At 36.3% G+C, this 20,123-nt stretch overlaps 1 protein-coding gene across 1 annotated transcript; it reads left to right on the top strand.

The window, feature by feature from the left end:
- Nucleotides 1-8,565: 8,565 nt before the first annotated feature.
- LOC128243586 (putative defense protein Hdd11) lies at nt 8,566-19,905 on the top strand. The gene is made up of 5 exons (XM_052961437.1): nt 8,566-8,665; nt 15,055-15,263; nt 16,406-16,566; nt 16,852-16,943; nt 18,018-19,905. Exons 2-5 carry the CDS (start codon nt 15,074-15,076, stop codon nt 18,199-18,201), a joined length of 627 nt encoding a protein of 208 aa, XP_052817397.1. The 5' UTR covers nt 8,566-8,665; nt 15,055-15,073; the 3' UTR covers nt 18,202-19,905.
- Nucleotides 19,906-20,123: the final 218 nt, after the last annotated feature.

The raw sequence follows: 20,123 nt of genomic DNA, 5'->3' as shown, positions 1-20,123 counted from the left end.
AAATGCATAAAAACGACAAAATGCATAAAAACGACGCGAGATTTCATTTTCAGTTCCGCGCATCTCTTTTACACTAGAATGTATCTTCCGTAGTAAACAGCGAAATAAATTAATTGTTTTTTGCTAAAGGAATGCTTGCAAATCAGTTGGTTAACGTGGTATAATATAAATATAATTACAAACAGAAGCACTGTCTTGACAATGGACAGATAAAAAGCTGTGTACATTCTGCTGAATATAGTTCGGTATTGTTAAAGATGCTCTCTTACTCCAAAATAAGTTTTACCACATTTAATACAAATATTTTAATATGCCAAAAAGGAATAATAAATGTCGAAAACAATGCTTCGTATGAAGAATACCCAGTTATATTTGAAATAAAGGTGCAGGAAACACAGTATTTCGACCTAATGAGACACTAGAAGATCACAGTAAATCTTTTAGCACTCACCAATAATTTTATAGTTATGCGTGTTCAGCTATTAAGTACACGGTTACAATCGTGTTACCAGTAATAAGAATTTTAGATAAATGCATTATTTAGTAAGTAGTTAAAGGTTTATCACGCTAAATGCATGTTTGTTATACATGTATATGTATGGATTTTGAATAAGAGTGTCACTTTGACAATACTGTGGTTAAAGCTTTGGGACAGACAATTAAAACATGAGATTACATTGATGTTAAACTAGATATATCAATTGCTTTATTCATATTATCTTATTGAATATACTGTCATATTGAATGTGAATTTATATTGTATAAATGTATATAAGAATGATTTCAAATAAAGGATATAAGGATATATTTCACATACGAAACTGTTTTGTTCACACAATCAACACATAACACGTGCATACCCTTGAAATGAATGATTTCATTCCTAAAATACGGATTATTGCTTGAAGACTTTTAGGAAATCATGTCTTTAAGGAAAGTCACGCTTGATTGTATCTACGATTACAGATTGAAAATAATGCATAATTGTAATTAACTCTAATACATTCTTGCACAATATCATAAGCCCAAAACACAACTATTGTATGCAATAGAAGAATACCAATTTGTAAATTAATCAGATAAAAGTACACGACTGAAGTTAGTTTCACATTCGCTTGCATGTAAAAATATCGAAGGATGAATAATTGTCTGACCTCTTTTTCGCAGCCAAACAATATCGAAGACGATCCTGTGCAATCATACAACAGTTTAAAATACCGCATGAATTGAGTAATTTATACTTTCAATAACTCCAAACTTGAATTTCATGAATAGAATGGCTACCTATTCATTTCAACTTAAATTGGAAAGAGGAGCAATTTATATGGGATTTCAATTTATCTAAATGCATTGTAAATACAGTAACTTGAAGCCACATTCTGACAGTATCTGGCATGTAACACTGGATGTCAAATAGTTCCGAAAAACTATTGCATTTTTTACAGATTCTATGCAAGTTTGCAATAATATTATTTCCGATTAGTTATTTATTTGATTTTGCTATTAGACAATGTCGCAATTTAAATCGCATCGAATACTTATATATAATTGCAGTTGTCGCGTTATTGCATTTGTCTCAACTCCTATGAGGTTTGTATTTTTAAAGCACCGGAAACGTGCGATTTCTTTCCTATCTTCCGGTTTCCGTTTTAAGGCTGTAGGCCGCTAGACCGGCATACTAAATAGGCAGATCGTCCATTGGAAACTCCTCAGCCAATTAGGTTTGCAATAATACACTTCACTGACAATCAATTCAAACTTAGATCTATAAATACAAGCTAAAACACTTCATTTAATAAATGATATAATTCAGAAATTTACGAACTACTTCAACTGATGTACCGGCATACATGCGAGGTTGTTTTCGAGAAAAATGGCCGAGGAGTTCCGTACGCAGATCGACATAACATTCTTAACATTTGACATTTGGCGCACACTGGCGCTGTTTGAACTGCGTTGGTCAACGATTTAATTTACATTACCAATCTGCTCTAATAGCTACGGAGAGCTGCGTTCTGTGTGAGGAGCTTGCTAAAAGTAGCGTATTCAAGAGATTTCATAAAAAAATTTGCGGTTGATATAGTTCGATAACGCTGCGTTCTTTGCGTATACTCAATTAAAATGATAGAAGTCGCAATTATTTAAATATCGACGAGAAACAAAATGCAATATATAGAAAGCAGAATACGCAAATTGTTTTAAAATGAATGCGTACTGAAACAAAATGAATACATACATATATTTGTGTTTACATTATGGCCAACACCGGTTGTCTGTTAAAAATATAATTTGGGTCATCGGATTAGGACAGGATTATTTCCCGGAAACTTACCCGGAAAACTCGGTAAAACCTGGAAAAAGCCCTAAATCGTATTAAAGATGCAATTTAATGCCCATTGGGAGTAATAATTATCAAACCAAAGTTTGATAACAATATTTCACTTTTTCCGGTAATTAGTTGTTTGTTGATTGTTACTCATATTTAACTATATTTTCTACGTTTAAATTGGCCTTACTTGATTTTTTTTATCAATATTGTAACATAAATGGTTATGCGAGCCCTCTATGTCGCATCAAACCATATACTTGTAAAGAACATACTAACAACTTTTATACATTACTCAATGCATGGTATACACGTTTACAATTAAAATTATAGCGCTTAAAGCGTTGACAGGCTTTCGGCCTGCTACGATTTGTGATAGTTTTTTAGTTTTATTAACAAATACAATAGACAATATGTCCATGAGTATACCTTTACAAATAGAGAATTATATGCATGTAAGTAATCAAATGGTCAAATAAATCACCAATGATCATATAAATAAATATTCATGTTTCATGTCATAATAGAGACACAATATAGCATTATGTACATGTATATGACAGCGAGAGATCATTGTGTACATGAAAAACACATATTATTCATAGTAATAATGGTATTGGTTTCTAACATTAAATGCCTTATGTATATACATAGCTAAATTTCTATTCACTTTAACATTGTCCGATTGCATTAACTCAACAAACTTTGGTACATTTGGTCTAGTCCAATAATATTTACTAATATAAGTTTTTCTTAAATCACTATACAATGAGCATTCTAAAATAAAATGAAATTCATCTTCTAATACATAACAACACAAACATTTTCTATCAATATATGGTATTGGGTCAGGTTTGTGCCATCTGCCTGACTCTATTGACAGTCTATGTGAAGAAACTCTCAATCTACACATGTCTTTTCTAAATTTGTACATATTAACATTTGCATAACATAATGATACTGCATGGAACGGAAAGTGTGTGATTTCTCAGTTTGTCTCAGTTATTCTAGCCCACTGAGTCTTGAGCATGTTGCATATTTATATAAACCACTGATATAAATCTGTTCATTTCGTCGACGACTAACATCGGTTAAGGGTAAATTTAAGATACATCAATACATACAGTCAATATAGTATGTTGGTAATTCGATCCAGAGGAATTTTGCGCGAGGATCCTATCATTGTAGAAAGAGACTTTAAACATAAACTAAATAAACCTGTACAGTGAATTTTTGTGGATGCGTTTGGTTTTGCGGGCACACCCTGGTATTAATTAAGATACGACTCACTCATGTTTCAAGTGTATTGTAGGCGTACTACTCCATACTTCGAAAAAAGGAGTATTTCAAGTGACTGATACTCCATGGTTTTGATTTTATTGAGCTTCAGTATAAACATCTAAAAGTATTTGTGAAGGAATTCATGAGAATGCATATGCATATTTAGATGTAAATGTTAGTTTGTTTTACAATTACATGACTATACTCACAAAACGTAGCGGGCCGAAAGCCTTTGAACGCTTTAAGCGCTTTGATTATTGTCGGATCTGATATGAAACAACGTATAACACTTGCTTAGTATTCTACGAATATTACCATTCCTAGCATTGATAGACCGGAAAGCAATGCTTTTGGGACACAGTATGATGAATGTTATATTCTGTTTGAGGGCATTAAGTTCGACAAGGCAAAAAGTTGTTTGTTATTATGCTCCAATTAGATTTTTTTACATGTAGACAAGACTAGTTTCTGGATGTTTGGCAACTATTATAGTTGAATAGAACATGAAGGCGGTAATCCTATAACAGCGTGGGAATGATAATTTGGTGAACATTTAAACACATTTTATGGAAATAGACAAAATATTATACTGGCAATACAATTCGAATGACACAAGTTTACAAACAGAATGGAATTGTTAGCAAAACTTGGACTTTTCGTAGCATGAAAGTTTATTATCAAGATACATTTTGGTTGTTTCGTACCAATAATACCAGGATTTTTTTCTCTGATATTTCGTTCCCATTTGGAAATTTACAAAGGGCATTACACAGTCACTGGGAAATATACCTTTAACATTTCATATAAGTACACACATTTTCATCAGTATATATAATGGAACATTTCATTAAGATCTGAAAATATTTGTCATACCATGGAAACATTTCAATCTGCCTCTCCATGCCAAATGACACATACAGCGTCGTCTTGCCAACCTCCCCCTGCAGAACATCTCCCCTGGCAAGCATGGGCGACTATAGCTGGATTTTAGCTATATAAACTACATGTACTTTTAAAATAATTTTCTTCTCTCTGTTTGGATAGTTTATAGCAAAATTCAATTATTAAAGCTGCATTAAGGGTTAAAATACAAACAAATATTTAGAATTAAAGATAATTTATAATCTTTACCGATATAATAGTTTAAGGTATCTACGGTCATGTGGTAAGCATGGCGGCAGTGATGACTGTACTATTGGAAAGAACCATTGCGTGGTGTATTATATTTCATGCAAAGAACTTCGTATTATAATATTTTCGCCACGTCACGAAATGCATGTTTTCGTAATTTTGTATATTCCTATGATCGCTCGTATGAATCCGCGTTTAACTTGTAGCAAATCTGATGAAATCCACGTAAGCCTTGAAGCAAACCTTGAGCAATTCGCGCATGCCTTGTAGCAACCTGGTACAATCCGCGTATGACTTGAAGCAACCTGTTGCAGTCCGCGTACGTCTTATAGCAACCTGGTGCAATCCGCGTATGTCTTGTAGCAACTTGGTACAATCTGCGTATGTCGGGTAGCAAACCTGGCACAATCCGCGTATATCTTGTAGCAAGCCTGGTGCAATCCGCGTATGTCTTGTAGCAAGCTGTTGCAATCCGCGTTTGTCTTGTAGCAACCTGGTGCAATCGGCGTATGTCTTGTAGCAAACCTGGTGAAATCCGCGTATGTATTGTAGCAAACTGATGCAATCCGCGTATGTCTTGTAGCAACCTGGTGAAATCCGCGTATGTCTTGTAGCAAGCCTGGTGCAATCCGCGTATGTCTTGTAGCAACCTGGTGAAATCCGAGTTTGTCTTGTAGCAACCTGGTGCAATCCGCGTATGTCGTGTAGCAACCTGGTGAAATCCGCGTATGTCTTGTAGCAAACCTGGTGCAATCCGCGTATGTCGTGTAGCAACATGTTACAATCCGAGTTTGTTTTGTAGCAACCTGGTGCAATTCGCGTATGTCGTGTAGCAACCTGGTGAAATCCGCGTATTTCTTGTAGCAAGCCTGGTGCAATCCGCATTTGTCTTGTAGCAACCTGGTGAAATCCGCATATGTCTTGTAGCAAGCTGTTGCAATCCGCGTTTGTCTTGTAGCAACCTGGTGCAATCGGCGTATGTCTTGTAGCAAACCTGGTGAAATCCGAGTATGTATTGTAGCAAACCTGTTGCAATCTGCGCATAGCGTGTAGCAACCTCGTGAAATCCGCGTATGTCGTGTAGCAAACCTGGTGCAATCCGCGTTTGTCTTGTAGCAACCTGGTGAAATCCGCGTATGTCTTGTAGCAACCTGGTGAAATCCGCGTATGTCTTGTAGCAAGCCTGGTGCAATCCGCATATGTCTTGTAGCAACCTGGTGCAATACACGTATGTCTTGTAGCAACCTGGTGCAATCTGCATATGTCTTGTAGCAAACCCGGTGCAATTCGCGTATGTCGTGTAGAAACCTGGAGAAATCCGCGTATGTATTATAGCAACCTGGTGCAATCCGCGTATGTCTTGTAGCAACTTGGTACAATCTGCGTATGTCGGGTAGCAAACCTGGTACAATCCGCGTATATCTTGTAGCAGGCCTGGTGCAATCCGCGTATGTCGTGTAGCAACCTGGAACAATCCGCGTATGTCGTGTAGCAACCTGGTACAATCCGCGTATGTCGTGTAGTAACCTGGTACAATCCGCGTATGTCTTGTAGCAACATGGTACAATCCGCGTATGTCGTGTAGCAACCTGGTGAAATCCGAGTTTGTCTTGTAGCAACCTGGTGCAATCGGCGTATGTCGTGTAGCAACCTGGTGCAATCCGCGTATGTCTTGTAGCAAACCTATTGCAATCCGCGTATGTCGTGTAGCCACCTGTTACAATCCGAGTTTGTCTTGTAGCAACCTGGTGCAATTCGCGTATGTCGTATAGCAACCTGGTGAAATCCGCGTATGTCTTGTAGCAAGCCTGGTGCAATCCGCGTATGTCTTGTAGTAAGCCTGGTGCAATCCGCATTTGTCTTGTAGCAGCCTAGTGCAATTCGCGTATATCGTGTAGCAACCTGGTGAAATCCGCGTATGTCTTGTAGCAACCTGTTGCAATCCGCGTATGTCGTGTAGCAACCTGGTGCAATCCGCGTATGTCGTGTATCAAACTGTTACAATCCGAGTTTGTCTTGTAGCAACCTGGTGTAATTCGCGTATGTCGTATAGCAACATGGTAAAATCCGCGGTTGTCTTGTAGCAAGCCTGGTGCAATCCGCATTTGTCTTGTAGCTGCCTAGTGCAATTCGCGTATGTCGTGTAGCAACCTGGTGATTCCGCGTATGTCATGTAGCAACCTGGTGCAATCCGCGTATGTCTTGTAGCAACCTGGTAAAATCCGCGGTTGTCTTGTAGCAAGCCTGGTGCAATCCGCATTTGTCTTGTAGCTGCCTAGTGCAATTCGCGTATGTCGTGTAGCAACCTGGTGAAATCCGCGTATGTCATGTAGCAACCTGGTGCAATCCGCGTATGTCTTGTAGCAACCTGGTGAAATCCGCGTATGTCTTGTAGCAAGCCTGGTGCAATCCGCGTATGTCTTGTAGCAAGCTGTTGCAATCCGCGTTTGTCTTGTAGCAACCTGGTGCAATCGGCGTATGTCTTGTAGGAAACCTGGTGAAATCCGCGTATGTATTGTAGCAAACCTGGTGCAATCCGCGTATGTCTTGTAGCAAGCCTGGTGCAATCCGCGTATGTCTTGTAACAAGCCTGGTGCAATCCGCGTATGTCTTGTAGCAACCTGGTGCAATCTGCGTATGTCTTGTAGCAACCTGGTGCAATCCGCGCATGTCCTGTAGGAACCTGGTGCAATCCGCGTATGTCGTGTAGCAATCTGGTGAAATCCGCGTATGTCTTATAGCAACCCGGTGCAATCCGCGTATGTCTTGTAGCAACTTGGTACAATCTGCGTATGTCGGGTAGCAAACCTGGCACAATCCGCGTATATCTTGTAGCAAGCCTGGTGCAATCCGCGTATGTCTTATCGCAACCTGGTGCAATCCGCGTATGTCGTGTAGCAACCTGGTGAAATCCGCGTATGTCGTGTAGCAACCTGGTGCAATCCGCGTATGTCGTGTAGCAACCTGGTGCACCCGCGTATGCCTTGTAGCAACCTGGTGAAATCCGCGTATGTCGTGTAGCAACCTGGTGCAATCTGCGTATGCCTTGTAGCAACCTGGTGAAATCCACGTATGTCGTGTAGCAACCTGATGCAATCCGCGTATGCCTTGTAGCAACGTGGTGAAATCCACGTATGTCGTGTAGCAACCTGGTGCAATCCGCGTATGCCTTGTTATCAAGCCTGTTTTCTTTAGAGACACTCGGATTAAAGCCTAGTGAATGCTCAACGTCATACATCACATAAAGCAAACATCATATTAAAACACACTTACGCACGCACTGACGCACGCACGTACGCACGCACGCACGCACACACACACACGCACCCACGCTCTAACGCACACGCGCGCACACACGCTCTCTCTCTCTCTTTCTCTCTCACAAACACACACACACACACGCACACCAAATATGTTTTCAGTAGTAGGGTGAACGCCTTAAAACGGTCCGTGAAATTATAACTTACTGGAAGAAAATAAGTACTATTATATCATCCTCACGTTTAAACACCCGATTTTGTTTCCCATGTTGATCGGTGGACGTATTCACGGGGAATATGAGACAAATCACGCACAAAAGCTTTAAAGTTTGTTTAAAGTACGTTATTGAATCATGTCGCATTAGGTAAATAACATTTTATTTCATTATTATGTTAAAAACAGAATAATCTCAGCGATTCTTATTACCAATACTGTATTAATGATTAGACAAAAGCCTTTGAAGTTTAAATCACGCCAAAAGAATTGCTCATTGTACCTAATACATGTATGTATAAATATATTCGTTGAGCCAACGAAATTGTAGGCTACACTCACGTGATCGCCAACATTAATATAAATGCAGCGGTGGATTGAACCAGTCATTTTAACTGAAGCTTGATTTGTTCGTGCTTTTTGCCAGAAGGATTCAACATTTATTTAATATCAGTAAGTTGTGTTTCATACATTATAATAAAAGTGAACGTTTGGCTATATTTGTTTAAAACATATAAATGTTCGACATATATTATTGATAGTAGTGAACTATTAAGAGATTCTAGGCTTATATAAAAATATACGACGCAACTTATTTAAAAATGATAAATATGATGTAAATGCGATGTAACAATTCTACATTATACAGTAAAAGTAAAACATATACAAAAACTTTCATGAGCTGAGAAACACATCTGTATTGTTTATCAGGCAGGTGTATCTACTAGGTTTCTCACGTCTTATGTATTAATTAAACTATGCAAAAACAATTTTATATAAGTACAATATATACAACATAGAATTGAAGTTACGTATGTAATAATATACAATCATTGGCGAGGTCAATATGACTTTCTGCCATCAAATATCTGATCATATTCAATAACGCGTTTGTCAACATGTGTTTTTTTTATGACAATTTATTTTGAAGATGCCAAGATTGATTAAGCGCAAATTACACAAATTCGATAGCGTCTTCTCATTGTTACATACCTTATCTCTTTTAATTAACACATGCACGTGAATCAGAACATGGTTATTCCATCTCAAACCATTGACTACCTACCATATTTATATGTTTTAAAGCTGTATGGTTTATGATTTCTAAAAACAGGCTGAACATGGTGGAGCTACTTGATCTACCTTTTTGTTTACATTTTCACTGCATTATTTGTACACCTACACCGGATTCCGTCACCTTATATACACAGTGGTTACGTTCAACTATTTTTTTTATAAGAAACGTTACTTTTTTTCTATCGATTCTTAGTGTTTAGTATACACGGGGAACTTTGTCCCCATATATGGTGTTTGGGGTCGTGAAGCTCTAGAAATCAGTGTTAAATCGCGTGCAAATTGGTCAGTTGTCTATGGAATATTTTGGGAAATCATTTAGTACTCTGTGAACTTTATTAGTCAACCCGGTTTTTACTCAAACCTACCGAAATAAATGTTGTTTTACCAATTTTGTTTCCTAATAATTGAACTGTGAATTGAAAAAAAATGGACTTTTAAATGTTCGGTAAAAGTATGGAAGGACAATGCTGTAAGTACTTTTTGCATGTTTGTTATTAATATCATTAAATGGCTGAATTATGTTAAGACAGACAGATAAAAGTGATTTCGTGTGCAAATATGTAAAATTATTTTCCGCAAAAAACACGATATTTTCAATGAGCTCTCAAATCTTCAGTGTTTGCAATAGAACTTCAAATCAAATATTGCTTTACTCGAAAATGAGTAACGTAAATAATGACGCTTTATAAAAACGTTTTTTTTTTGCTGAATGCTGAACGCTAGTTTCTGTGATTTCGAAAATGACAATAGATTGGTTCCTATTCAAATTCACGTCATTGCAAACCAAACAGAGTAAGAAGAGAAAACTTAGAACCTAAACGATTTTGTATTTATCAAAAGAATGACATTCTATATATTAAAGCTGCACTCTCATAGATTTACCGTAATTACAACTGTTTTTATGTTTTGTTTTGGAAAGAGCAGATGTTTGCGTAAATATCTGCAATCCAATGATAAAAGATTGCTGACAAAAGATCAGATCGCAGATTTGCACATTTCCGTTCGAAAATCAATGTTTTATGGCTTAAACTGTTACTTACGGTTTAAGAAAAATGTATAAAACATTATTTTTTAACTTAAATATACAAATCTGCGATCATTTGTTGTCAGCAGTCTTATATCACTGGTTTCCATGTATTTTTGCAAAAAAATGCTCTTTCCAAGACAAAAAAAAAGTTGTCGACACGTTCAATTCGTGAGAGTGCAGCTTTAAGACCAGGATGGTACAAAAAAAACTCATTGAATATGATAAAAATTGCTCTTCGTCGACGGCTTTCAGGACCAATGAGATATTATATGCCATATATGACATTTTTTTTAGCTAAAACAGATTATTATACATGTACTTACTAATGATGAGGTATCTCCAATGCAATCGCCACTCGTATTTAAAATCAAAACATACACATACTTAACAAGCATACACTTTGAATGATAAACCTTAAACCATTTATTAGATAAAAAATTATCGAAAATATTGATTACTGATATCTAGATTGCAACCGTGTACTTAATACCTGAAAACGCAGAAATATTAAATGACGAGTGCTGAAGGATAATAGTGATCAACTTTCGTCTCTTAGGTAGAAATACCGTGTGTATACTGCACATTCCTTTCAAACTAAACACGGTATCCTTCTTAAGAAACCATTGATTTCGATATTTATTCATCTTTTTCGGAAAATTAAAATAAAATGTAGTAAATGTGGTACTGCTTTATTGGGAATAAAGTGCATCTTTAATTATCACAGCCTTGTTTGCCAACGGCGCTGTATGACACACTAGTGACCTACCATAAACCACTAATGTGGTTTTTTGAAGATCCATATATCTATTTCGATATTCAATAAATGGCCTTAACCTTCAGCAGGCATAATCAAAAAAGGACCACCACGGAGATATTTATTAAACGAAGAGTTTTTGTCTTCTGATAAAACGTTCAAAATTTATATATTCGAGAAAAACAATAATAAGGGTAAGATAAAACATAAAAAAAAAACACTAAAACAAGGAGTTTTGGTTTTATATAGATACGTATATCTATCTATAAAGTGCAATTGAGAACTGATCTATTTGCATGTCTTCCCAATAATATCGATGAGTCTAGCATTCAGAGAGAATATCACCACATTTATTCTTCTCAAACAATTACAAACTGTTTTTGTGAGCTTTTAATGCCACTGATTCACTTGTTTGGTTCGTTATAGCCATTTCTGAGACCTAAATCAATAGTTGTCAGCGCATTTACATATTACTTTAATGGTTAACATTTTTTTTTTTTTTTTTTTTTTTTATTAAAGTTGATATCAAGATTCAAGATTCGACTTATTTATTAAGTATCTTGAACATAAAGTGTTCATCAGTACATGGTAGATATTATATACTCAATTAAACATATACAACGATAACATGATAGGTTTTGAATCTCAGACAAAGAACTGATAATCAATATTTTAACATAAAACTTGGCATACTTTCACATAACACTAACATTTCACTTACACCTCATAGTGAGGATGGACTAACAACTAATTATTAAATATTAATATCATATTTGTCATGATGAAAGCTAGATTTTTTATTAAATTATTTCAGCTTACTTAACAAAGAAAGTAGTGTGTAACAAACAAACAAACAAACAAACAAACAATAATAATAATAATAATAATAATAATAATAATAATAATAATAATAATAATAATAATAATAATAATATATTACCTCAGTGTCAAATATGTGCATATAAACTTGGGTAAACTTGCCCCATGTCTGGAGGCGGGGTCAATTAACCATGTTGGTATGTCATATTTACGCCAAACTTAATTTGGCAGGGTTTGACAGAAAATAATTGACAAATAAAAAGAGCAAATGAAGGAAGTTGTTACCAATACAACTCTAATTATTCTGTCACACATTCTTCTGACTTTTTCTACAAACTGTTTCTACAAAGGACTGAAATGTTTGAAACACCATGTTTATGTCTGATTTAACTAGTTTGCTTTCGGTCTGCTGAATAAATTGTGTAAAAGACCTAAAATAATAACTTACTAAATGTATTACTAAATCATAATTCTCACTTAATATTTATATAGGCTTCAATGAATTAATTTTAGACCTGGGCGCATTTTATCAGTACTTTATGTTTTTATCAATTATTATTTTCGGAACGTCTCACAAGTACACAGTGTGCTAATTCAGAACTGCTGTTGGCATGTGCACTCTTGCGCACAGTGGTCAGAAATTGGCTCAGTGTGAGCATTATTTGGTAAGCTCATAGAGAGCTGAATTTTCTACCTTCTGTACCCTGTGCGTAGGAGTGTGTGTACCAATTGTTTCTGCTATATTGTAAGAGGTCAACATTTCCTTTATACAAATCTACACTACAACACCGGTCGTTATCTGACTATATACTGTAACAATAACGATTTTCTGGAACAGGGGAAACATACGAGTACCTTTGTCATTACATTTTGGCTCGATTTTAAAGACAGAAATACGCTGTTATAGTCCAATGATACGTGCAATGCCGGGCTTTACAACCTCTCGCCATTTTTTACTTGATTTCACTGATTGATACATCGGTCTCATATTGATATTGATATAGTTTAAGTCTTGGAAGGCATGTGCTATGTTTCCTGTGACAAGGGTCACCACGAACAATGCACACACACAGGGATCAGTATGGATAATGCTGTTACACAGGGCTCAGTATAAATAATGCTCTACATGACACAGGGATCAGTATAAATAATGCTGTTACATAGGGGTCAGTATAAATAATGCTCTCGTACAGAGATCAGTATAAATAATGCTACCACACAGGGGTTAGTATAAATAATGCTACCACACAGGGATCAGTATGAACAATGATCTCACACAGGGATCAGTATAAATAATGCTGTTACACAGGGGTCAGTTTAAATAATGCTCTCACACAGAGGTCAGTATAAGGAATGTTTTTCATACAGGGATCAGTATAAAAAATGCTCTTACACAGGGATCAGTATAAATAATACTCTTACACAGGGGTCAGTATAAATAATGCTCTCACACAGGGATCAGTATAAGAAATGTTCTCATGCAGGGATCAGTATAAATAATGCTCTTACACAGGGATCAGTATAAATAATGCTCTTACACAGAGATCAGTATAAATAATGCTGTAACACAGGGATCAGTATAAATAATGCTCTCACACAGAGATCAGTATAAGAAATGTTTTCATACAGGGGTCAGTATAAATAATGCTCTTACACATGGATCAGTATAAATAATGCTCTTACACAGGGATCAGTATAAGGAATGTTCTCACACAGGGATCCGTATAAATAATGCTCTTACACTGGGATCAGTACAAATAATGCTGTAACACAGGGATTAGTACAATTAATGCTCTTACACAGGGATCAGTACAAATAATGCTACCGCACGGGCTCACACAGGGACCAGTATAGATAATGCTCTTACACAGGGATCAGTATAGATAATGCTCTCACACAGGAATCAGTATAGATAATGCTGTCACACAGAGATCAGTTTAGATAATGCTACCTAACAGGGATCAGTATAAATAATGCTACCACACGGGAATCAGTATAAATAATGCTACCACACAGGTATCAGTATAAATAATGCTCTCACACAGGGATCAGTATAGATAATGCTCTCACACAGGGACCAGTATAGATAATGCTCTCACACAGGGATCAGTATAGATAATGCTGTCACACTGAGATCAGTTTAGATAATGCTACCATACAGAGATCAGTATAAATAATGCTACCACACGGGAATCAGTATAGATAATGCTTCCACACAGGGATCAGTATAAATAATGCTCTCACACAGGGATCAGTATAAATAATGCTATCACACAGGGATCAGTATAAATAATGCTCTCACACAGGGACCAGTATAGATAATGCTCTAACACAGGGATCAGTATAGATAATGCTCTAACACAGGGATCAGTATAGATAATGCTCTCACACAGGGATCTGTATAGATAATGCTCTAACACAGGGATCAGTATAGATAATGCTCTAACACAGGGATCAGTATAGATAATGCTTTAACACAGGGGTCAGTATAAATAATGCTCTCACACAGGGATCAGTATAGATAATGCTCTCACACAGGGATCAGTATAGATAATGCTCTAACACAGGGATCAGTATAAATAATGCTCTCACACAGGGATCTGTATAGATAATGCTCTAACACAGGGGTCAGTATAAATAATGCTCTCACACAGGGATCAGTATAGATAATGCTCTAACACAGGGATCAGTATAGATAATGCTCTCACACAGGGATCAGTATAGATAATGCTCCAACACAGGGATCAGTATAAATAATGCTCTCACACAGGGATCTGTATAGATAGTGCTCTCGCACAGTGATCAGTTCAAATATTGCTCTCACACAGGGATCAGTATAGATAATGCTCTCAAACAGGGATCAGTATAAATAATGCTACCACACAGGGATCAGTATAAATAATGCTCTTACACAGGGATCAGTATAAATAATGCTATCATACGGGAATCAGTTTAAATAATGCTCTCACACAGAGATCAGTATAAATAATGCTATCACACGGGGATCAGTTTAAATAATGCTCTCACACAGAGATCAATATAAATAATGCTACCACACGGGGCTCAGTATAAATAATGCTACCACACAGGAAACATCATGGACAATGCTCTCACACAAGGATTAGCATCAACAAGGCTGTATATACGTTATCTGTCTTTTTTCAGGTTGCCCTTTGGAAAAACTATGAAGTTTGCAACATTTATCGCTGTCCTCGCTGGCATATCATGTTGCCATGGCTACAGTTTGGGCCCTCCACTGGAGGCATGTGGTGACATGTTTCCAACGGGTCACGGTTTTCAAGCGAGCACTGATGCTTCCCCGTTCAGCTTCAATTTGACTAAGAATACATACAGCCCAGGAGAAAGAATTGAAGGTATCTAAAAATGCTCATCCTTACGTAGACTTTTTATCTATAACAAAAGGTTCTAAGTGTACAAAAAACCGACTTTATAAACTCCAAGTGCATGAAATGTTCGCTTTACCATCATTTCGTAAGGTTGAGGTACCCCCCCCCCCCACCCCAAATAAAAATGCGTGAGTAACAAACTCATGAAAATATTTGTTATATATGTATATATAGAAAGCCATGTTTTTCGCGCGGTTATATGAAGGTGATGGAAAATGTATTGACGAATACAGCTTTGATGTAAATAGCTCATGAATTGATTAGGAAAAAAGGTGGTCTAAAATTAGACCGCGTAGGAGGATCATTATGAGATGAAAAGTATTGACACGCGATCCGATAATGATAGTTCATTAATTGATACGGAAAAGGGAAATAACTGTTATAATGTGATGCAGAATACGGATATTAGTTATTTGCCCTAACAATGATAACACTGGTCGATCAATACATATTCCATATCAAAATTATTGCAGCAGATTTAATCTTAAAGTGTCAACTATCTTTCCGACCTCCGTAGAATTGGCCGCAAGATATACATGGCTGTATTCATAAATAAAACAATCATTTAAATAAGTTTGTTACCTAATTAACAAATAAAAAATTGGCGTTTTTTGTTTTTGTTTGGGTGTGAATTTTTTTTCGTTTTGTTAGTTGCTGTTGTTTTTGTTTATTTTATTTATTTATTTTTTTTATTTTTTATTTTTATTTTTTGGGGAGGGGGGCTCAACCTCATGAAAGACAGATACAGCGTAAATTCATTACTTGCATTTTCCCGGTATGTTTGTTTTTTGTTCAATGGATGGTGTTGTGTGACGTTGCGTGTCCGTCGTGTATTGTTTTATTGTTTGCCACTGAGATTGTTCCAGTTGTTTCACTTGTGTTACCAGGGGCGGATACATGATTCGACGTTAGAGGGCCGTCACATAGGGGGCGTAACCTTTTGACTTGCGCCCTTTTCTCCGAACAGAAATGTAAATGATTTTAAGTGTACGGAGGAATGATGTGGGGACTAACACCATGGCTCAGGACTATAGGACATAAAACAACTGCTATCTCAAAAAAAATCGTAAAATCTTAACATAGAGTTTATAGCACATTTGTAATTTCAGTGTATCTGAACACATCGCAAGAGATGTATGGGGACTACTTTATGGAAGGCGTTTTGATACAAATGAGGCCTGTGACGTGTGAAGTGAAATCCATTGGTACTTTTTCTGTACCAGACCAGGACGAGTTTTTAAAGCCTTTTAGCTGTTTTGGCAGAGATGGGGTGAGGTTTGATTACTAAATATACACATTTCACAACATATCATCTTCAATGATAATGTATTTTTTTACGAAATTTAGTATTATTTGACAAATATGGTGCATCATTGTTAGAAGAGTATATTGAAACTGTTACATTATGCTCATTGCTTATGTATTGTATATCAAGGATAGTCTATTTATGTTAGTTCAGATATATTGGCCAGATAACAACAATTATACCTATATTAAGTTAAATAGTTTCTTTTCGATATTCATAAAAGTATAGTTCTTTGTGTGTTGCCTCTAGAGTGCCCTTCGTCACTATTCACACCTTCACATCTACAACCGCACATTTAGCTGGACCGCACCAAGCCAGTCTAGTGGTCACCTCTATATCAGGTATGTACAGAATATATATGTCTCGATTTGATGGCTCTATTTTCCAAAGAATTCGTTGAGGTATTGCAATACCCTCTTTGAGGTGGTCATTGCGGTTTCGATTGTTGCATTGTCCGAAGATATTAATGTTTGTCATAGTTTAGATATCATAAGCGATGCTCAGTGAACTATCGTTACACAACAGATCCATGGAAACGTGAAAAGCGTATGGAAAACAATCTTACGGTTATATATGGTGATGCATTATTTTTTCTTATTGTAAGGCTTATAGTCATTATGCCTCTCCCATTAATGGGAAGACATATTGTTTTGCCCTTTAAGTCAGTCAGTCAGTCGGTCGGTCAGTCGATCGGTCAGTTAGACAGCTGGTGCTTATTTATTTCGAGGTCACGGTGACATTTGAGGTAAAAAACACGTTTTTTATTCAATAAATTGGGAACGTTTCCGTCCAGGAACTTCATTCTTGGTATGACCCCTTTTTAATTTGAGACCAGAAGGTCAAAGATAAAGGTCGCTTTGACGTTCGGGAAAAAAACGGTTTCCGTTTAATAACTGAAGATTCTTTGGGTCCAGGAATTCAATCCTTGAAATGCAAGTTGGTCATGAAGGGAATGATTACTATTGTTTTTGAGATAAGTAGGTCAAAGGTCAAGGTCGCGGAGACATTGAGACGAAAAAACTTCAGAACACCTGTTCTCAGGAACTTCATACTTGGTTTGCTAGTTGGTCATGACAAGAAGATGGTCAGTAATTGACCACTATTGATATAAGATAAGAAGGTCAAGGTTGGGATGAGCTTTTTCTATAATTTAAGAACGCTTGCACGAAGGTTGCGGTGACATTGAGCTGAAAAGGTGTCCGATGTCCATGCCATTATTGATTATTTCTCAGTAACGACAATACAACAGGGGAGATAAGCGCGTTTTAAAAAGAATGCAATTTGTAGTTATGATTGATCTCGCCTATATTTAAGCAGAGTTTCTTTCTTACAATTAGCATTATGGTTTGTTTAATCCAAACGTTATGTTTTTTACTAGATGTAAACATATCAAAACGATTTAATACCATTTTCAGGGCGACCATTGCTCGAAATCAGGAAAAATTTTGGACGAATGTGTACTCGGAATATATTCTTGACGAGAGTATCAGTGCTTCAGCGAACCTTACCCATGATTGCCCAACAGCCGGCGCCGTGGGGGTAGCAGTCTCCAATATTCTAGCTGGGTTCACCGTTGTTCTCACCCTTATTCTGCTATAACTTACCTTACATGTTTAATGCACAACTATCACTTTTGTGTGCATGTTTCAACTTTTCATTTCAGAGTTGATGACGATTATTCGAAATATTTTCCCATCTCATGTACTACAATTATTCTGCCATCGTTCAAAATTGCCTCCATCATTTAACTCAATAGATAATTTTCTGTTTACTGTTAGAGTTAGTTTATGATACACTCTTGTAAAGAATTAAAGATATCATATATCACCATCGTATTTGTTTGATATAATTGACACGTCCATGCTTATCAAAATAAAATTAAACAGTTTATTATCATTTGCATGTGTTTTTAATTTTCAAAACTCTTGCTGTGCTGTCGTTTGAATACAATGTGTCTGTGTTGTGAGATTTATATTAATGGGAAAATGACATATACATGTACCATGAATGTGCTACATTTTAGCTCTGCATTTCACCTTGCGGAGTCTGTTTTATCTAAATCTAACTGACCATGCTGGGTACATGCAAATCTGACCATGCTGGGTACATGCAAATCTGACCATGCTGGGTACATGCAAATCTGACCATGCTGGGTACATGCAAATCGAACCAAGAAACCCGACGAAAGGATAATTTCATTCGGATATATGCATTGTTACTGGTAGTGTTACTACAGCAGACCAATGGTTTGGATAGAAACATGAATTGATTAACGATAAACAGCATAATATTGTATATTTAAGCTAAATCGGCATTTTCTTTGTTAACTAATAGTTAAACGTGAATTGTCAAACGATAATATTTTTATTACTTTCCATTTGCAAATTTTGTATTATATATGGGTAGATGTTGTGGTCCGCACGTTTCCAAAGGACCTCCTACAAGTGCCTCGCATAACAACATCACATCTCACTCCGGCCAGTGTTTCGCTCTTTGTTTTGTTGGGGAAACATAGATGTTTTTGTTTATTTCGTTATCTAATCAGCTGCAGACGGTGCATTTTGCGGAAGCTTCTTACAAATGAAAAGTACCATTTAATGAAAACAAAATTTACGCGAGTGTTCTCCCTTAGAAAATAGGAGGTAAACTAAGGGGTCTTGCGTCTTTGAAGAGTATTCAAATTATAGCAACGGGAAATTCATAGGAATCCTTCACATCCTAAGTTGAGATTCACGAACTACTTCTAGGAACGTTTATAACAAGAAGTTAACTAATATTTATTTAACAGTTAGTGCTTAACGATTCCTTTTCAAATCTATTAAAACGACAAGAGCCTTGTTGGATGGTTATAGTACCGAGTCAGTTGCAGCTATATACTGATATGGAAATGTGCATATGTGTACTATTTTGTTTGATTCTCTTGTACTTGTTAACATATACTTAATGTATAACTTATTTATATTGTGATTAATTCAAAGAAATACTTGTATGTGTACGAGTATGCGTGATATAGTATAAATGAATGTTTCTTATGAATTAGAAAATATAGTTCTTTATTTCTCAAGTGGCCATTTGATAGAAATTTAATTAACCAACGCATATAATGTATGCTTTATATGACAAACTATTCTCATAGTTTATATGTACTAGCAAGTTAGATTTTAAGTCAAATTCACGACTTTCCGATACACATGTTGGGTATCAAAATGAAACATGTATCTGCCGCCATGCCATGTATGTCTATTGTATACACCTAATTTTCCATACATTATGGTATGAAAGAATAAACGCTGTTTGACTTTACTTGACTTGACTTTAAATTTCAGCGTCTTAATTGACGTAAAACATTGCGTAAGTTAACTGAACTGAAAGTGTTAATCTAAGAATCAAGCTGACTGTCCTACGTTTATGTACAGTCACATCGTGTATTTGCAAATAAATCTAGAGCTACCATTACCAAATGGAAAAAGGAACAGTTCAATACGATAAGACTTAATGTATTTCCTAAAACGAACCGTACA

The sequence above is a fragment of the Mya arenaria genome, chromosome 8 (assembly GCF_026914265.1).
Source record: "Mya arenaria isolate MELC-2E11 chromosome 8, ASM2691426v1".
In the NCBI taxonomy this organism is placed as follows: domain Eukaryota; kingdom Metazoa; phylum Mollusca; class Bivalvia; order Myida; family Myidae; genus Mya; species Mya arenaria.
Note: the sequence above shows the minus strand (reverse complement) of the source record. Positions and strands in the feature narration are given on the sequence as shown.